General features: G+C 43.1%; 1 protein-coding gene across 1 annotated transcript; it reads left to right on the top strand.

The window, feature by feature from the left end:
- Positions 1-12,723: 12,723 nt before the first annotated feature.
- LOC118966777 (T-cell leukemia homeobox protein 3) lies at positions 12,724-21,437 on the top strand. Its single transcript, XM_036990356.2, has 3 exons — positions 12,724-13,454; positions 15,636-15,873; positions 19,945-21,437. The coding sequence occupies exons 1-3, from the start codon at positions 13,013-13,015 to the stop codon at positions 20,156-20,158; spliced, it is 894 nt and encodes a 297-aa protein (XP_036846251.1). The 5' UTR covers positions 12,724-13,012; the 3' UTR covers positions 20,159-21,437.
- Positions 21,438-22,821: the final 1,384 nt, after the last annotated feature.

Below are 22,821 nucleotides of genomic sequence, written 5' to 3'. Positions count from 1 at the left end.
CAGCCCTGCCCAGCCAGAATCAATTAGCACCGGGAGGGGGGTGGACGAGATGGGGAGAGGGGGGCAAGGACCCACAGAGGACGACTGTCCCCACACATGGCCCTGTCTCTGGACACTGTCTCACTCCAGCACCCCCAAAGCCTCCACGCAGCACCTCGCCTCACTTTCCTGTGATCCAACCTCCTCTCTCTCTTTCTGTCCTCTCCCTCTCCTCCCTGATCCCATCTGTTCTCCTCTCCTCTTCCCCCTGTTCTATCACTACTGTGTCTTATACTCCCTCTCTAATGATCTTATTTTTCTCATCCGTCTTTTCAATGGTTAACAATCTCCCTATTTCCCCCCCCCCCCCCCCCCCATCTCTGTCTTCATTAATAAGGGTATGAAAGAGGAAAATATTATGAGAGGGGAGAGAGATGAAACTGAAGCATAGAGTCAGAGTGTGGACCTCATGAATTACCTGAGATGAGAGGAAGACTTGAGGACAGCGGAGGAGTGAACATGAGAGAGATGGCTTAAGGAACACTTGGTCTTTATTGCTGCTGAAAGTACAATTGAAACCAGTTAAAGATGTGTGTTAATGAATGTTAAATCGTCTTTCAGAGAACAGCTAGAGGGCCTGGAGTCGCCTCTCTTATTGCTTACCCATCCGCCCAGCTTCCTCCTCTTTCCATCTCTCTGTCCATCTCTCGCTCTCTCACTCCACCATCTATCTTTCCTCTTCTCTTTCATTCTCACCTTGGCCCATCTCTCTCTCTCTCTCTCTCTCTCTCTCTGTCTCTCTCTCTCTCTGTCTCTCTCTCTCTTTCTCTCTCTCTCTCTCTCCCACTCTCTCTCCTCTCTCTCTCTCTCTCTCTCTCTCTCTCTCTCTCTCTCTTCAGAAAGCAAGGGATGAATAATTTAGCTTGCAAAGGGACTTCCAGAATTCCTCCATATCCATTCCTTGATTTATTTTACCTCAGCAATATGTTCCTATGTGTTGCATCTCACAGTAACTGTAACGCAACTTGCATCATACTTTGGTAAAGTGCAGCTTCATGAACAAGTGATAAAGTATGGTAAGTGGTCAGAGAGCTGGACTCTCTCTCTCTCTCTCTCTCTCTCTCTCTCTCTCTCTCTCTCTCTCTCTCTCTCTCTCTCTCTCTCTCTCTCTCTCTCTCTCTCTCTCTCTCTCTCTCTCTCTCTCTCTGTGGATTAAGATGGTATTGATCACTCAGGCCATTACTGGGTGATAATCACTTAGACGCTCAGAGATCTACTGACCCATTAACAAACACACTAATTGACAAGCTAGGATGCAGTGGCTGACAGAGAAGCACAGCCAGAGATCCACATAACGCTCAATTAATATTGACGTGCCTTAGAGAGGAAATCCTAGCACTTACTGCAATACTACAGAGGACCAGTGGGTGTCAGTCCGTCTGGGGCAGTGCTCAGTTTTTCTGCTCCACATATTCTCAGGAGAAGGGCTGACGCTGGTGGGACAGAGGGAGAAACTCAGCATCAAACAATATGCACTGACAATATTTACACAATGTATTTCCAACCAATATGGAATATCTGAATTCACATTTCTGAGGAAGTGAGAGAGAGAGAGAGAGAGAGAGAGAGAGAGAGAGAGGGGGAACAGGACATAGTTTTGGAGGAGGAGAGGGCGAGGGATTTTGAGATAGCCCTCTCCCACTCATACTGCGCTAATTGCGTTTTCCCAGAGTAGAATTGAGTTCCAGAGGAAGAGAGAAAGGCCAGAGGCTTTTCATAATTGTATCGACAGGAAAATGAATATGATGAATCGCGTTCATTCAGCACGTCCTGGATTTATTGTCTTTTCCTCCGGGCATTAATCGCTGTGAGAGGGAGAGAAATAAAAGAGGAAAGGAAAGAGGAGAGAGAGACCCCCCCCCCCCCCCCACACACACACACACACACACACACACAAACACGTGCACACACACACACACACACACACACACAAACACGTGCACACACATGCACACACACACACGTTGAATCAGCAGCAGACTTAAGACCCAGGCTTCTTAGGTCCTTTGTAACCAACAGTAACTGAGTTTTCATTGCCTGTTCGTGTCTCTGAGACCCAGTGATGGCGGAGACTAGATGAAACTTTGTTCAGGCAAAGTTCAGTGGCTCAGTGACTGAAGAGTCATGCAATGTCGACTCTACTCTCCTCCCTTTCTGCATCCTATGACTTGCACTATCCCCTTTCCTCCTGGCCAGTTCAGTCCTCCCCTCCTGCTCCATAGCTGAGTGACTCGTTGCTAGTTTACAGAACAGGGCTGCTGAAAAACTAAACTTCCTGAGACTTTATCATCCTTTCTCCCCCACCTCTCTACCATCCTCTTCCTCTGTATCTGCTGCTAAATCCATCTGTGTTTTACCACTCTAAATTTCAAGCCTCTGCCTCTAACCCTAGAAAACTTTTTTCCACCTTATCCTCCCTCCTTAATCCTCTACCCCCAATCTCTGCGGATGACTTAGTCAACAAATTTGAAAAGAAGGTTAATGACATGCACTCCTCATTCACTCAGCCTATTGAGTCCACGGGTCTCACTCACGCAGAACTTCCCTATGCTTTGACCTCTTTCTCCCCTCCTGTGACTAATGAGGTCTGGCCACCCGACAACCTGCCCGCTCGACCCCATCCCCTCCTCCCTTCTCCAGACACCTCTGGAGACCATCTCCCGTTCCTCACTTCCCTCATCAACTCATCCCTGACCACTGGCTGCGTCCCCTCTAACTTAAAAATGGCCCCAGTCCCCTCCTCAAGAAACCAACATTCGACTCATCTGACGTAAAAAACAAGGCCTGTATCCCTTCCTTATTTTCTTTCCAAAACACTTGAGCGTGCTCTGATCAACTCTCTCGTTATCTCTCCCAGCTCGATCTTCTTGACCCTAACCAGTCAGGCTTCAAGACGGGTCACTCAACCGAGACTGCTCTTTTCTGTGTCATGGAGACTCTCCGCACTTCCAAAGTTGACTCTCTCTCCTCTGTTCTCATCCTCCTAGATATATCCGCTGCCTTCGACACCATGAATCATCAGATCCTCCTCTCCACCCTCTCAGGACTGGGCGTCTCAGGCTCTGCACACTCTTGGATTACATTCTACCTTGCAGGCCACTCCTACCAGGTGACATGGAGAGGATCTGTGTCTGCACCACCTACTTTCACTACTGGTGTCTCCCAGGACTCGGTCCTAGGCCCTCTCCTCTTCTCTCTATGCACCAAGTCACTTGGCTCCCTCATATCCTCACATGGTCTCTCCTATTATTACTATGATCTACTTTTCTCCTTTCCCCCTTCCCCCTTCTAATACCCAGGAGATGACACACATCTCTGAATGCCTGGCAGATATCTCATGGATGTCGACCCACCACCTAAAGCTCAACCTCGACAAGACGGAGGTCCTCTTCTTCCCTGGGTAGGCCTGTCGGCTCAAAGTCCTCTCCGTCACGGTTGACAACTCCACAGTGTCGCCCTCCCAGAGTGCAAAAAACTTTGGCATGACGCTGGACAACACATGGTCATTCTCTGTAAACATCAAAGCAGTGACTCGCTCCTGAGGGTTCATGCTCTACAACATCCGTAGAGTACGACCCTACTTCACACAGGAAGTGGCACAGGTCCTAATCCAGGCACTTGTCATCTCCCGTCTGGGTTCCCCACTTGTGGCATCAAATCCCTGCAACTTATTCAGAATGCTGCAGCCCACCTAGGTTTCAATGGCAAGAGGACCTGCCATTGACTACCGTCAGGCTATGCTCAAACCCTACACCCGAGCACTCCGTTCTGCCACCTCTGGTCTCTTGGCCCTCCCACCCCTACCGGAGGTCAGCTCCCGCTCAGCCCAGTCCAAGCTCTTCTCTGTCCTGGCACTCCAATGGTGGAACCAGCTTCCCCCTGAAGCTAGGACTACAGAGTCCCTGCCCATCTTCCAAAAACACCTGAAACCCTACCTCTTCAAACAGTATCTTAAATAATCACCCTCCTCACCTCGACCCCTCTCCCCCCCCCTTCTAGTGTAGACTTCGCTGATACCTACTTTATTGAGGAAAAGTGTTCTTATTATGCCTGTGAAATGTGGTTGTCCCACCTAGCTATCTTCAGATGAAAGCACTAACTGTAAGTCGCTCTGGATAAGACCATCTGCTAAATTACTAAAATGTCAAATCTACATAAGTCAACCAAGTTACACACTGCCTCAGACACACCAGGGAAATGGCTAGTCTAAGTACAGTAGGTACTCTTTAGGATAGCATTTTTATGTATGAGTCCAAATAGTCAACATAAAGGGAAACATGTTTTTTTCATTTTTCTGCATTTTTGTGAACTTTCAAAAAAAGGTATTCCGCATTTGACCCACTAATATCTCAGGCTATTTCCTAAGTCCTTACCCCTCCATTCACAGCTACAACTACCTCCCTCCCTCTCTCCCTCTACCAGAGTGCTCTGACTCCAGATGAATCCAGAGCTCATAAAGTGTGTGTTTGAGACCCATCCATCATGCTTGTGTGAGAGAGGGAGGGGAGGAGAGTGAGACAGGACTAAAACAAGTGTGGGCGGTGTGTGTCTGTGCGTGCGTGCGTGCGTGTGTGTGTGCACGTGTGCACGTGTGTCTGCTTGCGTGTGTCATTGGGGTTGTGGTCGACTCCATTCCTGATATGAAAGTGTCTGTGTTTTGAAAAAGTGATGTGGAGGCTGCTGAGGGCGGTTCATAATAATGGCTGGAACAGAGCGAACAATGTATTTGATACCGTTCCACTGATTCCGCTCCAGTCATTACCACAAGCCCGTCCTCCCCAATTAAGGTGCCACCAACCTCCTGTGGTATGTACGTATGAAAGTACATTTGTGTGTGCCTGCAAACCTCAAACGTAATAAGCAGGTGATAGCTGGTGATATCCTGCATTTACAAAACATTATCGGTGAGTTCATGGCTGGTTGTATTGGGCTTTAATGACTACTCCATCCATTTAGTATGATGATATTCACAAAACCCCTTATTTAAGAATATTCCCAGTCACAAATCCCCTTCACTAACCTCTGCGCCAGGTTAGGTGACTAGCCCCCATACTCTTACACACACACACACTCACACACACACACACACACACAGGATCCAAAATCCAGAGTGTTTGGATGGACTGACGTTACCTCTATCAGATATATTAGCCATCTCTCTCTGAGGGATATTTCAAGCTAAGAGGGAAAATGGAGGGGAGCATTGAGAGAGGAAAAAGGGAGAGAAAGAGATGGATGAGGCCTATCGTAAACAAACAAAGCGCTAAAAGGGTGGAATAAAGAGAGCGTTTATGAGTAGATGGAGGGCGAGAGAGAGAGAAAGGAAAGAGATGGATGGATGAGGGAGGTTGTGGGCTACTGGGAGCCCCAGGCGAGGCACTCAGAGAGGGGATGGAGCCAGAAGAGGTAGAGGGCAGGGCTCTGGGCTACTGCCCCCAGGCAGGGCAGGTGGGACAGCAGGGGGAAACTGGTGGCTCAACAGCTTGCTCCACCCTGAGGGCCCAGCAGGCCAGGAAAAAGCAGGGGGCTGAAGTAACGCTGCTGCCAAGGAGAGGGAGGCCACTGCTGGTGGCAGCTGGTCCTGGCTCCCCCCCACCAGCAGGCAGCAGGCAGGGTGAGAAGGTCAAAAGCCAGTCGTTAGGAGGACAAAGGGAGGCACAGCGACAAGAGAGGATAATCGGCTTTTATTGAGTGCCGTTGACAAGGCTTACAGTGCTGCCGACACTGACACCACACACACAGACATCCCTTGCCCCGCGGGTGGGCGTGAGCAAAACACAAACACACGAATGCACACAGACACACATGAACACTCACACACAAGCACGCACACTCGTGCACACACTCAAGCGCACACACAATAACACACATTATTGCTCCATATCTGTCATTATGACCCATCTCCTCCTATGCTTTTCAGCGCACCACCCCACCCCACTACCCCTCACCCCTTCCTCCTTGTTTTTCATTAGCGTGGTAAGCAGCCACGCGTTCAACCATCAGGGGAGCGGTTCTGCAGTCCACAGCACTTAACATCAGCGATCTGCGTCATGTCCTTCACGGACCTATCATCGAGAACTACATTCTACCTAAATCCACCTCACTACTCTTTACATGATCCAAATCTAGAAATTCAAAAAACGAATGAATCCTTCATTCTCATGTAAAAGCCTTTTCCTACAACACACACCGTGTGATCCAAGGATTTGTTTTCGTATCAACACCGTACCTCTCGTATCATGCCTCTCACCTTTCCATCACTGTTGTCCCATAACCCTGTCCTACAGACCCAACACCCTTCCCCTCTCTCCCCCATCATGCTCTATTGTGTTACAGAGCTCAGAGACACTCAAACATGTGCATTTTAAAACTAATCTCCACTTACCCAAGTATCAAACTCTACCCAAGTATACACACTACTCTTGGACACTAAACCTTCTTCGACAATGACAACAAGCTGAAAAGGACTGAAGACAAACTTCAATATCCAAATCCGGACAAGAGACATAACCAACCCTGCGTTAGTGTCGTCAATCTGCAGAGCATGACATGTTAAGCCCTCTCACGCGACCGGGCCGTTATGTGAAACCAAAGCCCTGTACCCCTCTGTTTAGTGAGGTTACAAGACACACAATCAACCATGAGGAAGACAAGGAGATCGCTTCCGATTGCAGCTCGTCTCCACAGAGCGTGGCGCGTTAAACTCGGCTCAATCAAGCGTGGCTCTGCTGAGCGGGGCAAGGGTCCAGCCTGGTAATGTGATACACACACACTCAGCCCTGTGAACATGATTGCTATGTTACTGTCTGTCTGCCTGTCTGAGCGTCTATCTCCCCCCCCCCGCCAGCCCTCGTACCCTGTCGCAAGAGAGAGAGAGAGAGAGAGAGAGAGAGAGAGAGGCAGAGCATCTCTCCAGGGGGTAGTGGGCAGAGAGGGTATACATTTCCTCCCTCAGGCAGACCCTCTTTCTGCTCTTTGTTCCTTAAATACTCCCAACTAGCAGGTTACTCTGGAGCAGGGACCATTGTCTTAAACAGCTGTCAGTCTCACTATCATTATCTGTCTCCCCTCCACTGTGTTTAGCCATCCCTTTTTTCTTTCAGCCTCCATAATCAAGTGCAGCAGGCATTTCTGCAACCCTAACTGTCTGACTGGACTCTGCTGGAGGCCGCAAATGCTGAGGTCTGCTTCCTCTTATTCCTCCTTCCTCCTCTGCCTCCCCGTCTCTCCTCCTCCTCTCCCTCACCCCTGGGACGGAGTTAGAAGACCACGAGGCACATTTACCCATTTTTGTCCATTGAACCATCACCGTCACTGTAGTTGAATTACTCTGTAAACATCCAGGGTAATGGTCAACATTGTTCCCCGGTGAAAACAGACTTGCTGCTAATCTAAATCACGTTCCCGCTTTCTTGAGAAAAGTTTAATGTTGGCTTCATCCTTTCACGCTAAAGTTTCAAAATCAATTTGATCACATTGGGAAACACATTGACAGTTTACATTACCTTTAAATTCTAATTCCCTTAGTTGACTAATTGTAACTTTTATAACACTTTATAACTATACTCAGACAGTACAACAACATGGCACTATGTCCCTAATTTCCCAAATGAACTTGAATGGTGTCCAATGCCTGTATAAACAGGTAATCAGACTGACCGAACAGCTGTAAAACAACACAACTGGTGTTTGTATTAAATCCTTCCCTTATGCTTTACAGCCATTGTATGTCAATTATATTTTATTCGTGATACAATTACTAAATGAATGTTTCAGAACACAAATGAAAGCATTTTTGCTAGCTATAACTAACAGGGCTGCATATACATTGGAGACATTTATACAATTGAATATATGACCAGAGGGTAGGCCTGCTATTCATTCTTCCTGGAGATTCTAGGATTGGTGTGAACATTTCTGAGGTCCTACATATCCTTGAGGTGTCATATTACCCTCTAAACCCCACTGTAAACAGGGCAATTAGATTTGTTTTACTCTCAGCATCTCAGCGGCAGATGCAACAGAAGATTAGAATTGAAAAACACCATAAATTACTTTTTTTTTTTGCAGACTACTGTAAATATGAATCAATTAATAAAACTGGAGGACAATTGATGCCGTGAATGTGTTTGTTTTGGCTTTAAATTGTGTGAGTGTGTCTGGTTGCATGTCATTTGCAGGCCATTAATAAGTAATGGAGGCCTTGTTTTAAGAGCAGATGCTGTTTGAACAACTGTGCGTGCGTGCGTGCATATGTCGGTATGTAAGTGCATTTGTGTGTGTGTATGTCTATTTTCTGCTAATGTCTGTGCAGCTGTGAGTACTCTGAGTGAGTCCATTGGCATATGTGTGGGTAATGGAAAGTCTGCAACAGCAGCAGATACTTCCAGACTGATGGGCATAGAGAAAACATCCTTGGGATTGATGACCTCAGGAAGGGCGAGTGGGGGAGGATGTGTGTGTGTGTGTTTGTGTGTGTGTGTGTGTGTGTGTGTGTGTGTGTGCGTGTGCGTGTGCATGTTTGTGCAGGTGCTGGTGCGCATGTGTGTAGCTAATTGTAGTTCATTAACACAAACTTTCATTCATTAGATTTACATTTGACATTTCAGGCTCTTATCCAGAGCGACCTGGTCCTCAAATGGGGTGGCAGGGTTGCCTAGTGGTTAGAGCGTTGGACTAGTTACCAGAAGGTTGCAAGTTCAAGCCCCCGAGCTGACAAGGTACAAATCTGTTCTGCCAATTAACCCACTGTTCCTAGGTGAATTTATTCTTAACTGACTTGCCTAGTATGATAAAGGTTAAATTTAGAAAATGCAGCAACGTTCAATCTAATCAGTTCTCTATGTCATTGTTCATCTGGTGACTGCTTTGTTCACTACTTCTTCAGTACAATTATCAATATTGTACTATTGACACTGGCCACCAATGGGATAAGCTAACACAAGCTGTGGTAAGAAAGGCAATATTCACACAAACACCGCACTGAGCTTTTTCAGGTTTATTACTGTGCCAGCGACTCCATATTACATAACTGTATGCCATTGTGTTGGATGTAATCCGGAGTTGAGGCCAAACACATATTACTTTACATGATTAAAACACACATTGAAGTTGCCTCATACCTCCAGCATGCCAAAGTGTTTAACCTTGGGTGTGCTTGTGAGACAGACTGTTATTTTCCCTCCACAACTTTTGAAACCCACTGAGAAATGGGCGATCAAACCGATGGATTGACCCAAAATAAATGAAAGCATGAAATCCCTCCATCTTCCACAAAAAAAAAGATAAGAAACAGAGGCATGCGAGATGCTAGAGTAATTACTGCGATCTGCATATGAGGGTGCGCGTGCCGGACCGCCCCTGGTGCTGTTTTTATTGCGTGTGTCTGCCTTTATCAATTTCGCCATGCATGGGTAATGGGAAGTCTGGCAGGCTCGCAGCTAAAGCGCAGCAGACAATATGCAAAAAGACGATGCTGCTTTTGAATAATAAATGATGCGCTTTTATAGCGCCTCTAAAACGCCTCTGATGGTACAATATGAAAAGGCTATGATAAGTAATAGTGCATTTAAAAAGGATCTAGTATATTTTTATTACTACGTTTAAAAAAAGCCGAGAATGAGGGAGACGGGGAGGGGGAAATGGGTTGAATGAGGAGGGGTTGGAGTGAGAGAGATATCAGTATGATTGCAATAAAAGGAATGGAAGAGAAAAACGCCGAAATTCCCTCCCAGCGAAATAACCTGCTTAATGAAAGTTTACCGTCTCTCGTTTTTTTTCTTTGCCACTCTTGTCTCCTCTTATGAAATATTAACTACGTTTTTATATAAAGCTCTAACGCTTAATGCCCTTTCATATTTTGCCATTGTTTTTCTTGTCGTTCTCTACCATATTATTTTCTGGGCTTTAATGGAGCTGCTTTTAATTTGGTTTACATTGTGCGTCATATGCGCCTTCTGCGGTGTGCAGGCAGACTGACAAATTTTACTCCGGGATCTGAGATCAATGGTCGAGTATACAGAATATGGCATGTTTTTTCCTAGTCCTTCAGTTTTCTTCATGTCTTCTGGTCGTTGTCAATGCCCCAATAGTAAGCATAGGTCTAATGGGGATGGTGATGAGGATGGCGAATGAGTGCAGTATTTTACGTTTTTTAATAAATAAAATATAAATAATTGGGGGTTATGCAATATGCATTGGACACAATAGATGCTTTAAACATGCACATTAAGCAAGGGTCAGAGAGGGCTCTGGGCTGGCCGTGAAGGGTTATCCATGTTCACCACTAAGCGCCATGGGATGACGTAAGTGTCCTCAGCCACTGGCTGAGCGCAGGTCTCAGTGGAATGGTGCTTCCTAGCATCAGCACTCACTAATGGTCTATTAAAATATCAACTACTTCAAAGTAAACGGATTTTTCCTCGGTCAGCTTGAATCCCCTGAAGCTAATCAAACGCGGTGGCCAGGCCCTAGGAGCATAATCGCTTTTACGCGGCAGATTACAAGGAACCACTTAGATCCCATGTCAGCAGATCCGGTGTCCTGGCGCTCCCCGTTCAGTTAGCGCGTGGAGTGGAAACTGTTTTCCTCCGGTATAAATAAACGGTGTCCCCGTGCCACTCTTGACCGCCAGCACAAAGTAACCCCACAAAATCTTTAAAAACTGAACTTGAGCCCTGTTTAACATGAATTCGTATAACGAACTAATAGGCCTAATAATGGCAATATTTTCAATTCATCATTTTGAACAAATACCAGGTCTAATTTTAGCCTATATCCTAACCTGAAACATTGGCATAATAAACCGTTGCGATGCGTGTGATTTTTAATAAGCTAGTTGTTTTCACTGAATCTGAAAAACATGCCTTTTGAAAACAAAAAGAAATCATGGCTTTTATGCACACAGAATAGTAAATAGGCCCGTGCCCTTCAGGCTAATATTTAGCATTGAAACGACCAGCTACTTCGTTGGAGTGCATGGAGTTTAGAATTTAGAAGTAGCTGATCTACTATTAGGCTATAGCCGACGTATAAGGCATTATACAAATCTGGGTTCCAAGATCAAAGCTCAAATTCGCTACTGATATGAATCGACAGTTTAAGTGAATGAAACATATACACATATATATATATATATATATATATCTTTTTTTTTTACAAAATAGGCCTATGATATCCCATCTTCAGATCAACCGTATAAGGCACGTGAAAACCATCTCAGCTCTTCATCGAATCAATATTCTACGCTATGTATATAATTAATAACAGCCTAATAGGATGATAATAACAGTAATAATAATAATAATAATAATAATAATAATAGCAATAATAATAATAATAATAATAATAATAGAGCTTAATGTTTTATAGTAAATCAAATCAGTTCATTTTCGTTGTATGAAAACCATCGAACTTCCACTCTGAATTGAATCAAGTTTACCTCGGCCCCGGTGAAAAGTCTATGGTTGTGTCCAATCAACAAATGAGTGGCTGTTGATGAGGAGTTCTGCAAGTCTCAGTTCCCTCATTTCCACTGCGCAAAAACGGGTTGAATCAACGTTGTTTCCACGTCAGTTAAAAAAAAAAAAAAGCAATGTGATGACATTGAATCAACGTTGTTTCCCCGTCAGTTTAACAAAAAAAATGCAATGTGATGACATTGAATCAACGTCGTTTCCAGGTCAATTTAACAAAAAAAAATGCAATGTGATGACATTGAATCAACGTTGTTTCCAGGTCAATTTAACAAAAAAATTGCAATGTGATGACATTGAATCAACGTTGTTTCCAGGTCAATTTAACAAAAAAAATGCAATGTGATGACATTGAATCAACGTGGAAAACTGATTGAATTTGAGAAAGTCATCAATTTAAAGCTGCAATGTTTAACTTTTTGAATGAACCAACCTAATTCGCATAGACTGTGTGTTATAGATCTGTCATTCTCGTTGAAAGCACGTCTAAAATGTGGTAGATATGTTCTATGTACACGTTTGGTTTTGTATACCAGCTTCAAACAGCTGAAAATACAATATCTTTGTTTATGGAAAATATATTTCACAGTGGTTTAGATGGTACAATTATTCTCTACACTGTACTTGCTTGTTTTGTTACATACACTGAAATTAAGCGAAGTATTAGAATTGTAGCAACAAGGAAATGGTGGAGCGATTTCTGCTTAGTCATCTTTAAAGACATTTAATCTTTTTTTCACCCAACTTGTGTCCTGAATTCAATGACATGCTGACGTATTTTGTTGATTTCACTTTGAATTCATGTTAGTTGACAACTCAACCAAACGTAAATCAAAACTAGAAGTTGAAATGTTGTCTGTGCCCATTGGGTTGCCACTGATGTAGAAATACGCTAAATTGGAATATGCATGCTAATCATTAAGCCTATCAAAGCATTGTCATTAAATCTCTGAAAGCATTCCCTTTTTTCATAAGCCGTGGTTATGATGGACCACCACATTGGTGGTAGACAATAGGCCTACAGCCAACATAATAATGAATCCGCCGCAATGAGCGCTTTTTAAGAAATGATGTCACTTTGGAATGTTCCCTCAGCTCCCATTCAATTCAGCAAATTAAAGTTAAAACTTCAACCAATAAGGTGCAGGAAAGCTACTCTAACCAATCGGAAGAGGGACAGAGGAAACACTTTTGCGTTCGGGGGGTGTAGTGGGCGAAATAGAATTGATCCGAACTGCGATTGCCCTGCAAAGTCAGTGTGCCAAACATCAGCAAATCGCAAATGGACGGATCCGTCAGAGCCGCGAAGGATGGTGGAAAACTCGCTGCCATAGAAAGCCATAGAACGCAAACTATCCAAAACGAGATTTAATCGGGAAAGAGCTGGATGCTTAACTCAACATAACACATTTTTACTCTTAGGCTACATCATAACCTTATGCAACATCGGCTCTGTCCGAGGACTGCGTAAAGGTACTGGAAAGGTTTTGGGAGCGAGAATGGAGCGGGCGCCAAGCTCAAGCCCCAGCGGCGTAAATCAGCCCTCACAACCTCCCCAGCATGAACCTATTAGTTTCGGCATTGACCAGATTCTCAGTGGTACCGACCAGGACGGTTCACAGAACACCACCCGGAGTGGTTCGGATACTGGGAACTTCACAAGTGGAGGAAGTTACCACCTCGTTAGTCCAAGTGGAGCCAGTGCAGCGCCCTTCACTTCTCTTTCCGGTTCTTTCCATGGAATCGCATCATCATACGAAGAATCAAGTGCATACGGAGTGAACTTGACTTTCACCCCAGGAGGGGTGATACGAGTCCCGGCGCACAGGCCGCTGGCCGCCGCAGTGCCTCCTCCTATAGCCAGCGCGGTACCAGGGCTAGGCAGCATCAGCTTCCCCTGGATGGAGAGCAGCCAAAGATTCGCAAAGGAAAGATTCGCAGGTAAACTATCTCCATTCAATGTGTAGGCTATTTTAGTCCAGGGGCGGCTTAATCTGGGACTGGGGAACCGGCCCTACAATCACATAGGATGTACTGCAGCAGACCTGATCATCACCAGGCTGTGGTCATTTCCATTTCAACTCGGTAAATTCAGTGTTTTCATAAGTTTTAGCCTATTATTTTTCAAAGGGGAATTTTCGTTTCACTCGTGGAGTTTACATGGATTTACCCAGTTCCACAAATAAATTATACAGGACTAGTCGAATCAGGTCACCAGATTAACTTGAATTGTAGCCTAATTCTGAAAGCTTCCTATTGAGGGAAAATACGGATTTAAATAAAATCAACAGGAACATAGCATGCAAAGAAAATGCAAACAGATCCAAATAAGGAAACACTGAATTATTCATTATACTATATTATTTCATATTTCAAAGTAAGGTTTAGCCTAACTCAAAGGCGAAAGACTAACATGAAAACAACTTTAAAACATGTGGTAGAAATACTACCCGAGTTAGGTTCGTTCTCTCAAAGCGATGCGTTAGGCACAACGATACTTTGCAAGCTGCACCATTAAAAATATGTCAATATAACAATAAGCACACTTTTCATGCAGGTTTTACCACACAATTGAACAAGAAAATATGAACTGATCACAAATATAAAAATGCAACCCGTGTTATTCTAATAAATAAACACAGGCCTATTTCACCGGAAGACCAAAACTGTATACTCGCATTAAACTATAACTATTTACATTTTCATAAATTTAGAACCGTTTATGAAAAGAAACACATTTTATCCAAATGTGGAATTAATATTTCGATTTAGATCAATAGGAGGGGTGTGCTGTTATCGAAAGTGCTCAGATACGTTGCACAAGTGTTTCAGACTTCTTCGTAGGGTGTTAGCTACAACACATGTCTTTAGCAACTCGACCTAATTTTGTTACCACTGAAGGAACAGTTTTTGCTTGGATTTTGAATCCTATGTGTGTGTGTTATTATTGTTATTATTACTCAAATGTGGCCTATAATTAACAATAATAATAATTATTATTATTATTTCCACAGAACATATACAGTTATTGCAGTATTGTAAACCATAATTTGGGGTACTAGAAGGGGTAAAGCCTTTCTGTTTCTATTTATTCAAACTAAATGTTTACATGGAACATCTAAATGAATTAACAGTAGAAAATACTTGAAAGTTACTAAGGTATTCCTACATTGACAGAAATGAGATAATTGGCCAATACTTATGGTAGGCCTACTGTTTGCCATTGTCACGTTGTAATAAAATAATTGTAAATGGGACACTTCAGGAAAAAAAGTAAATCTGTAACGTAAATAATTTTTCCCAGTCTGTCTCAGTGGATGTCCTATAACATGCATCAGAACCTTTGTTTATCTTCCGGGGGGCACTATGTAAAGTGTCATTAATATTGCAGAAGGGTTATAGATGATTGCCTGTCAGTGTTTTGTGACAAAAGGAAGAAACTCTCCACATCAGAATTGAATGGGGAAAAAGACTCAACCTCTTTTCATCGACATCATCAGCCTTATTGACTGTCAACACATCTTATTTTCCTGACTGTTACAGCAATGTCTGCTACTACTAGGCAATAACCCACTGTGTCAGAGGAAATATAATACAACAATCTTTTGAGCAGTACTTTTATCAACTAACCATGGACTAACACTGAATTGATCATTTAGCCATGTTTCAAAATAAATAAGAATAATTTAAACATATGCTCAACTTGGATTTTGCGTTGATTAGAATTAGATTAGAGTTACTCAATGAAAAAACATGGCCTCTAAAGACCCATAAAACACCTATAAAGCATATTCAGCTGTACTCCAACATTCCACCTCTATGCGAGAGAGGGACGGGTGGTATATAGGTCAAACCAATGAGCTTGTACATTTCTTTTGATTATAGTGTCAATTTAGAGATTCTCATGCGGACTACAATGTCCTTCAACAAATTGAACACAACATAAGATCTTGTGAACCTGTTCATGACCTGCTTTCTTTGTTTGTCCAATGTCTCTCTCTCTCACACACACACACACACACACACACACACACACACACACACACACACACACACACACACACACACACACACACACACACACACACACACACACACACACACACACACACACACACACAGCTGCACTGACGCCATTCACAGTGACCCGGCGGATTGGTCACCCCTATCAGAACCGCACCCCTCCGAAGAGGAAGAAGCCGCGGACATCTTTCTCCCGGGTGCAGATCTGTGAGCTGGAGAAACGCTTTCATAGACAGAAGTACCTGGCCAGCGCTGAACGGGCCGCTCTCGCCAAGACCCTCAAGATGACCGACGCACAGGTCAAGACCTGGTTCCAGAACCGCAGGACCAAGTGGAGGTGAGACACTGGGCTGGAGAGGGGTAGGAGGGAAAAGATGAGTTGTTTTCTGAGTGCTTTCTCTGGAGAAAGATGAGGATCTAGTCTACATTTTACTCTAGAGTGGTCAGCAGAGAAACATATAATCAGTTACTACTTTCTGATGTTAATTTTCAATTTTAGAAATGATAGCTTGAATACAATATCCGCAGTAACTTTGACTTCTAATACATGTTATAGAGGTGTGTTAGGTCCCCAGCTAATTGTGCATCAATGCTAATGGGTACCCAATAACTCAGGTACGCAAAACCTAACAGGCATATTCACTCCGCTTTATGTTACTGGACAGCTCAGCCTCACAAACACAACCATGACCCTCGACAGCAGGGCTGGGCAAACTTTTGGGCTTAAGGGCCACATTGAGATTTCGAAATTCAACAGAGGACCGCACTGTTTGTCAAAATCAATTTGCGTGCCAGAAAAAGGGCAGTCATTAGAATATATAAAAGTCCATTATAATTTCTCCATACTTTCTATTTAGTTTTAGACGTTGAAGAGTGGCCGGGAGTGTTTTTCTAACCCAACATGGCATATTTTCTTTACTCAAACCTCGAGCGGGCCGGATTGAATGAGCTTGTGGGCCGGATCTGGCCCACGGACCATAGTTTGCCCACTCCGCTCTGCAGTCAGCACACAAGTCTAGGGACAGTTCGTGGATTATGGTTTTCCTAACACCGTTCACTCAGCTCTATAGAGTATCAGTAATATTGGACAAAGTGTTTGGATCAAAGATCTTGTGACATATGTAAAACATGGCTTGACAGTTTCGGAGATAAAACATTCAGATGTAATAGCTTAACCTATAAAGTATTAAGTGGATCACTTGCACACCCACACAATCAAATGTAATGTAGGGACACAAAATAAATTGTGATGTTATATCACAAAGGAGCATTCTTGGAGCAATAAGCCTGAGTACAATAAACAGTGTTAAGAGAGTTAGTTTGAAAGAGCTAGCTTTATGAGTATTGCACAGGCATGGCTCTGGTGTCATATGTGTTGGATTGGGTCAGTATTAAGATGTGCTTACTGACATAGGCTTATCATTTGACTCATAACAAAAATGAATTAGCTTGTCTTATGTAGGACTAGGCTAAATCTATGTGAGCTATGTTGACACAAATATCTGCATTTATTTGATGAAGAAAACCATAGGTTATATAGCCAAAAAGTGTACAACTAGCCTACAACTTTGGTAATATCAGCTGTGTACCGGCAGTTTCCGCAAGGTCTGAGAGAAGGGAGGGACAGCTAACTTTCCAAAATTCTACACACTTTGCTAAGGGGCAAACAGAAAGATTTGTTTTATAGCTGATCTCATGTTATTTTACACATTTTGCCATGACATTTCAATAGTTTTCTGCAATTCCACATGTTGCCATTTTTAAATATTTAATCTTTCTTTAACCTGGAAGGGCTCTTTGAGATTTGAAATGTCTTTTTCAAGAGCGTCCTGGCCAATTGCTATGCTTTATCTTGGCCAGGTCGCAGTTGCAAATGAGAACTTGTTCTCAACTAGCTTACCTGGTTAAATTTAAGGTGAAATAAATAAATACAAATAAAAAAAAGATAGGCAGCACCAAGTCATTACACAATTACAAACAGACAACAACTACAGGAAATCAGGTAATCTAGTAGTACCTGCAGAAAAACTACAGGTAATATAGTAAAACAAAACAACATAGAATTCACAAGAGTATAACAAAATCATAAAACAGCTCATTAAAAACATTGACAGGTCAGGGAATCAGCCTCAAAATCCTTCATCGATGATTTAAAAACACTAATCGAGACAAGTTCCTCCAGTTTGAAAGTCTTTTTTTAAGGTGTTCGAAGTCTATGGCGCAGAGTACATAAAAGCCCTTTTACCAAATTCAGTTCGGACATTTCGAACACTTAGCAGGATAAAGTCCTGCGAACGAAGAGAGTACCCACCACATTTCTGAACAATAAAAATGCCCAAATAAAATGGTAGTAAACCCAAAATGGCTTTGTAAATAAAGTATCCCAGTGACTGAGCCTATGATTGACTAGAGAAGGCCAGCCAATCGTTGTATATAAAGTGCAGTGGTGCGTAAGGGTTTTGCAGTTTAAAATAAATCTCAATGCTCCATGGTAAACGGTGTCAATTGATCTCCAACACTGAGTGGAAGCATTCATATATAAAATATCCCCATAGTCTAGTAAAGGCATAAATATAGCTGATACTAACCTCTTTCTGGCTTCAAAAGAACAACAGGCCTCATTCCTAAAATAAAATCCCAACTTCAGCTTCAATTTTTTTGTAATTTGTTGAATATGCAATTTAAAAGAGAGGCCGTCATCAATTAACATTCCAATATATTTATATGAGGTTACAGTCTCAATCTCATTGCCCTGACAGGTAGTAATAGGTGAAAGGTTCAGAGGTCTATTCTTGCTTTAGAAAACACAGTTAGTTTAGTTTTGTCAGTATTGAGGATAAGCTTCAATTGACACAAGGTATGTTGAACAGTATAAAAAGCAGTTTGCATGTTCTGGAAAGCTTTTGTGAGAGACGAGGCACAACAATAAATAACAGTATCATCAGTATAAAAGTGAAGTTGCGCATTTTGATAATTTTTGTCTAAATTATTTATATAAATAGTGAATAAGAGGGGACCAAGTACAGAGCTATGGGCACACCATTACAGACAGACAATTTGACAGACTTGAACCCATCAAATTGAGTGAACTGAGTTCTGTCAGACAGATAGTTAGCAAACCATGCAACTGACCTACGCTTGACAATCTCTGCCTCAGTATAGCATGATCAACTGTATCAAAATCCTTAGAGAGATCAATAAAAAGTGAAACACAGTGCTGTTTTTTGTCACGGGCTTCAGTGATATCATTTAAAACCTTCATGGCTGCTGTAATTGTGCTATGCTTCTTCCTGAAGCTGAATTGGTACATTGATAAAATAGAGTTAGTATATAAAAATTATTTTAGCTGCTCACTAACAAGGGTTTCAGGTATTTTCGCCAGGGGTGACAGCTTTGATATTGGCCTATAATTATTTAAAGAGTTGGATCGCCCTTTTATAAGTGGTAAGACAAATGATGATTTCCAGATCTTTGGAATTTCATTACATTCAAGTATCATTTGGAGCAGAGAGATACATTTGCAGTTTTATAGCTAATCTCATGCTATTCTACACATTTTTCAATGAGGCTGAGATAATTTTGTATTTTGAAAGGGGGAGGCATATGCCAGTGGGTAATATCATTATGAAACGTAGCCTATCCTAACCTACCGTATAGGCTAAGAATTTATTTTGCCAGGTCATCAGCTGTGGACACACTGTTGCGCTCACAGTAGCTTTGGCCTACACACGGTCGAAAAAAGATGTCAGGCTCAGTGCAAATTTATCAAACGTAAATACATGCAACATTGCAGCCTGTTATGAAACAATTTGGTGCACGATTAATGCCACTGAAATACACTGAACTGTCTTATATTTCCAGAAAAATGTGCTTACGTGATGATACTGTCGTCTAGTCTAGCTACTGCACAGGTTGCCACTGGAAAATGTCAAAGGTCAAATACGAATAATAAATGAACAATTTGACACGTTTGCAAATAATCAACACGTTACTGTTTTTAGAATGAATAATAATAGTATTTCTTATAGTGGTGTCTGCAAAATATAAAATGTACACAGAAGGTTCTGTTATCTATATTATCTGCAAGAGTTGCTCCATCTTGAGTGCAATAATGTGCAATCATGTTCTGTTTGGCAACATAGGTCAGTGTCCTCTCTGGTTTCTCCCATGGTTCATTATGGCTCATGCCATTGTGGTGTCTCTCCTGCTCTACTGAATCAACCATGTGATAGCTGCTGACAGGTGGTCGTCATCAGTGTCCCTGTTCTGATGTTGGCCTCCATGTCTCTGGGTGCATCACATTTTCTGTCTGTGTAACCAATTCCTCTAACAGTGGATCTTAATAAGTGTCCTGCCTATGTCTGTTCTGTCCCTGTCCTCTCCCTACCCGCCCTGTCTTCGTTGCCAGGCGACAGACAGCTGAGGAGAGGGAGGCGGAGCGGCAGCAGGCCAATCGGCTGATGATCCAGCTGCAGCATGATGCCTTCCAGAAGTCCTTGAGTGACTCGGTTCCGTCCGATCCACTCTGCATCCACAACTCCTCCCTGTTCGCCCTGCAGAACCTGCAGCCGTGGGCCTCTGAGGAAGCAGCAAAGATGGGCCGTGTCACCGCTCTAGTGTGACAGGGACAGGGTGGGGCCCTCTGGACATTACACACTCGGACTGATATCTAAGAAACTGCACAAAGGTGATCCGTGAGCAAATTGAAATGAATGATTTATTATTGTCCATCCAGAACATAGCCAAATTGTGTCTGAGGGAGTCTGAAGATTAAACAAAAACTCCAGTTCCTAAGTACCCTGATATGATCTGGACATGCAGAATGTTTGCTGGGTCCTTTGTGTCAGACGCATCCTGGGTGGTAGCCTATGAGCTGTGGCGATGTACGTGACACACGTCACTGAGCCAGCCCTATAATTCCAAACTGACATATTGACTGACTGACACAGCACAGATTGGCTCATCTGTTTCTCCCACGTCCCATCTGTTCCTTCACCACTACAGTTACACTATCAGCTCTGTGCCCCTGCATCTCAGAGCCGACCAGTCTGCAAAGGATGAGAAATGGATGGGAAACAGAGAGAGAGAATACACTAATGTTCTGAGAATATATAAAATGTCGTTGTTGCATGGAATCATTCTCATCATCCTCTCATTTTCCATCTTGAATTCCATCTAATTGTTTCCTCTTTAGACTGCTGGTTAGCAGGATGTTTTTTGTACTGGGTGGAGACAGACTTAGGCAAACACTGACCCTAAAAAGCCACTGAATGTATTACACGCTTTGATTCCAATCTATTAACACTCTAAAGCTCGATTAGGGTGAATAATTACATTTGAATAAGAAGGCAAATTATAAAACCAGATAGCCACAAGTGAGATATTGTAGAATCAACTGCTTGCTGTTCTATAGGGCAAGTGTTTAGTGATGTCTGGACAAACCAGATAACTGCTACCTCTTCAAACAGGAGCCACCCAGAACACTAGCAAGACATCTACTTTTTTTCTCTCTCTCTATATATATATATATAAAACTCATTGAAGGGTTAATACACAGCTCAAGGGCTATTTTAGAATAATAACATTTGCCAGTGGGACAAGAAGCAATCCAGTAAAAGAGGAAGCTAATTATTTATAGTGTTGTTTTATTCATGCCAGGCTGGACCCATTCACTGGGAAGTGTGGTGCATGAGGGTGGTATATCAGACCTGAGAGGTGGAGAGTCTGGTTGACTTAGTTCAAATGTGGTGTAAAGGACTTTGTTGTATGAGTCATCTGAGAATATTTGACGCGGTGAAATAGATGGATGATAACAGCATCTCTCCCCGTGTATCATATTTGACAAATATGTAAATAACTAAACAAAACCTAATAATAATAAAAAAGCATTCTCTTGTTTTAGCTTTGAACCACTCTTTATTTTTCAATGCCCTTCCGTTGGTCTCCATAGCTACTTTATTGTTTACATAGAAAGTGGAATGTCTGCAGAACATGCTCGTTACACTCAAATACAATGCAAACAAAAACAGCAGCAGAAAGATCGATACCACTAACGTTCTCTCGCACACAAACACATTGACCTGGGAGGATTTAGCCTACGACAGATCTAAGGCACTTACAGGGGGAGATCCACAGAGACCGTAAAAAGGCTCTCCCCATTAAAGCCCCCACCCCACCCCACTGAGTGCTGTTGACTCACATTCAGCTGACCTGGGGGGAGATTGATAGGTCTCAGTGCTGTGTCCATTATGAATGTGGTGAAGAATGTGACATCACAAAAGATATCTCAGAATCGCCATATAAAGCTGCAGAATCACCAACAGCTATTTAGATAGGCCTATTCATACTCATACACACTAGAGCTGAGCAGACGTGATGGTGCAAGAGGACGAACCCTCTTCCTGATAGTCTGAGAGGCCATTAGGGAGAGCAGCCATTAATAAAGCCTCTCTGCTCAGGATAATTGATACAGGAAGTCTCCTGACCTCCTGGACCTGCTCCAGATCTGGGAGGGAGGATGAGATGAGATCACCCCTCAGGGATGCAACACAACCAAGGCTGTCAGGAAAGGGCTTACTTATACACCAGCCCCCTCTGCTGGCCGGAGTCTATAGTGACTCATGAGATTGGGTGACATTCCAAACCTACCATCTGTCCACCTTATTTGGGACCAAAGCAATAGATGCATAGTGGTAGTTGGTTTACTGGCTGGTGTCTTGTATTTGTCAGAGTGATGCAGTGGAGAACAGGTCTCCCTGTCAGATACTTTGAACAGGGATAAAACCATACTTAGGGTGTGAGTCCATGAAGTTATGTCCCTCAGTTTGTGTAAATGTTGAAACATTCAAGTTGGGTAGCATACATTGTGTTAAGCATTACACATCGACCCAGTTACCCATAGATCAATAGGTTAGAAATGCTCCAATAGGGTCATGCTTGTGTTCTTTACCCTCCCTTGTAGCACACAAGCTTCCATTACCTGTCAGTAGGGGGGAGGGGGCAATGGCTGATTTAAGATTAAATAGTTAACCCATGACATTTTAGAGTAACTTAAGTGAACCTCGAGATGAGAAAACATGTATACAGCGAGATGGCAAGGTATGGACACTGGCCTGTCCATGTCACCTGGTAGGAGCCAGGTATGACAGAGCGCAGTCCGAGATGCAAAAGTATAGATTGCATTTCTGTGAATCAAAGCAAACTTCAATTGTCACATGCACCGAATACAAGAGTAGACCTTACCGTGAAATGCTTACTTACAAGCCCTTAACAGTGCAGTCCACAT

Source organism: Oncorhynchus mykiss, chromosome 10 (genome assembly GCF_057628025.1).
Source record: "Oncorhynchus mykiss isolate SJ-2025 chromosome 10, ASM5762802v1, whole genome shotgun sequence".
Lineage (NCBI taxonomy): Eukaryota > Metazoa > Chordata > Actinopteri > Salmoniformes > Salmonidae > Oncorhynchus > Oncorhynchus mykiss.
Note: the sequence above shows the minus strand (reverse complement) of the source record. Positions and strands in the feature narration are given on the sequence as shown.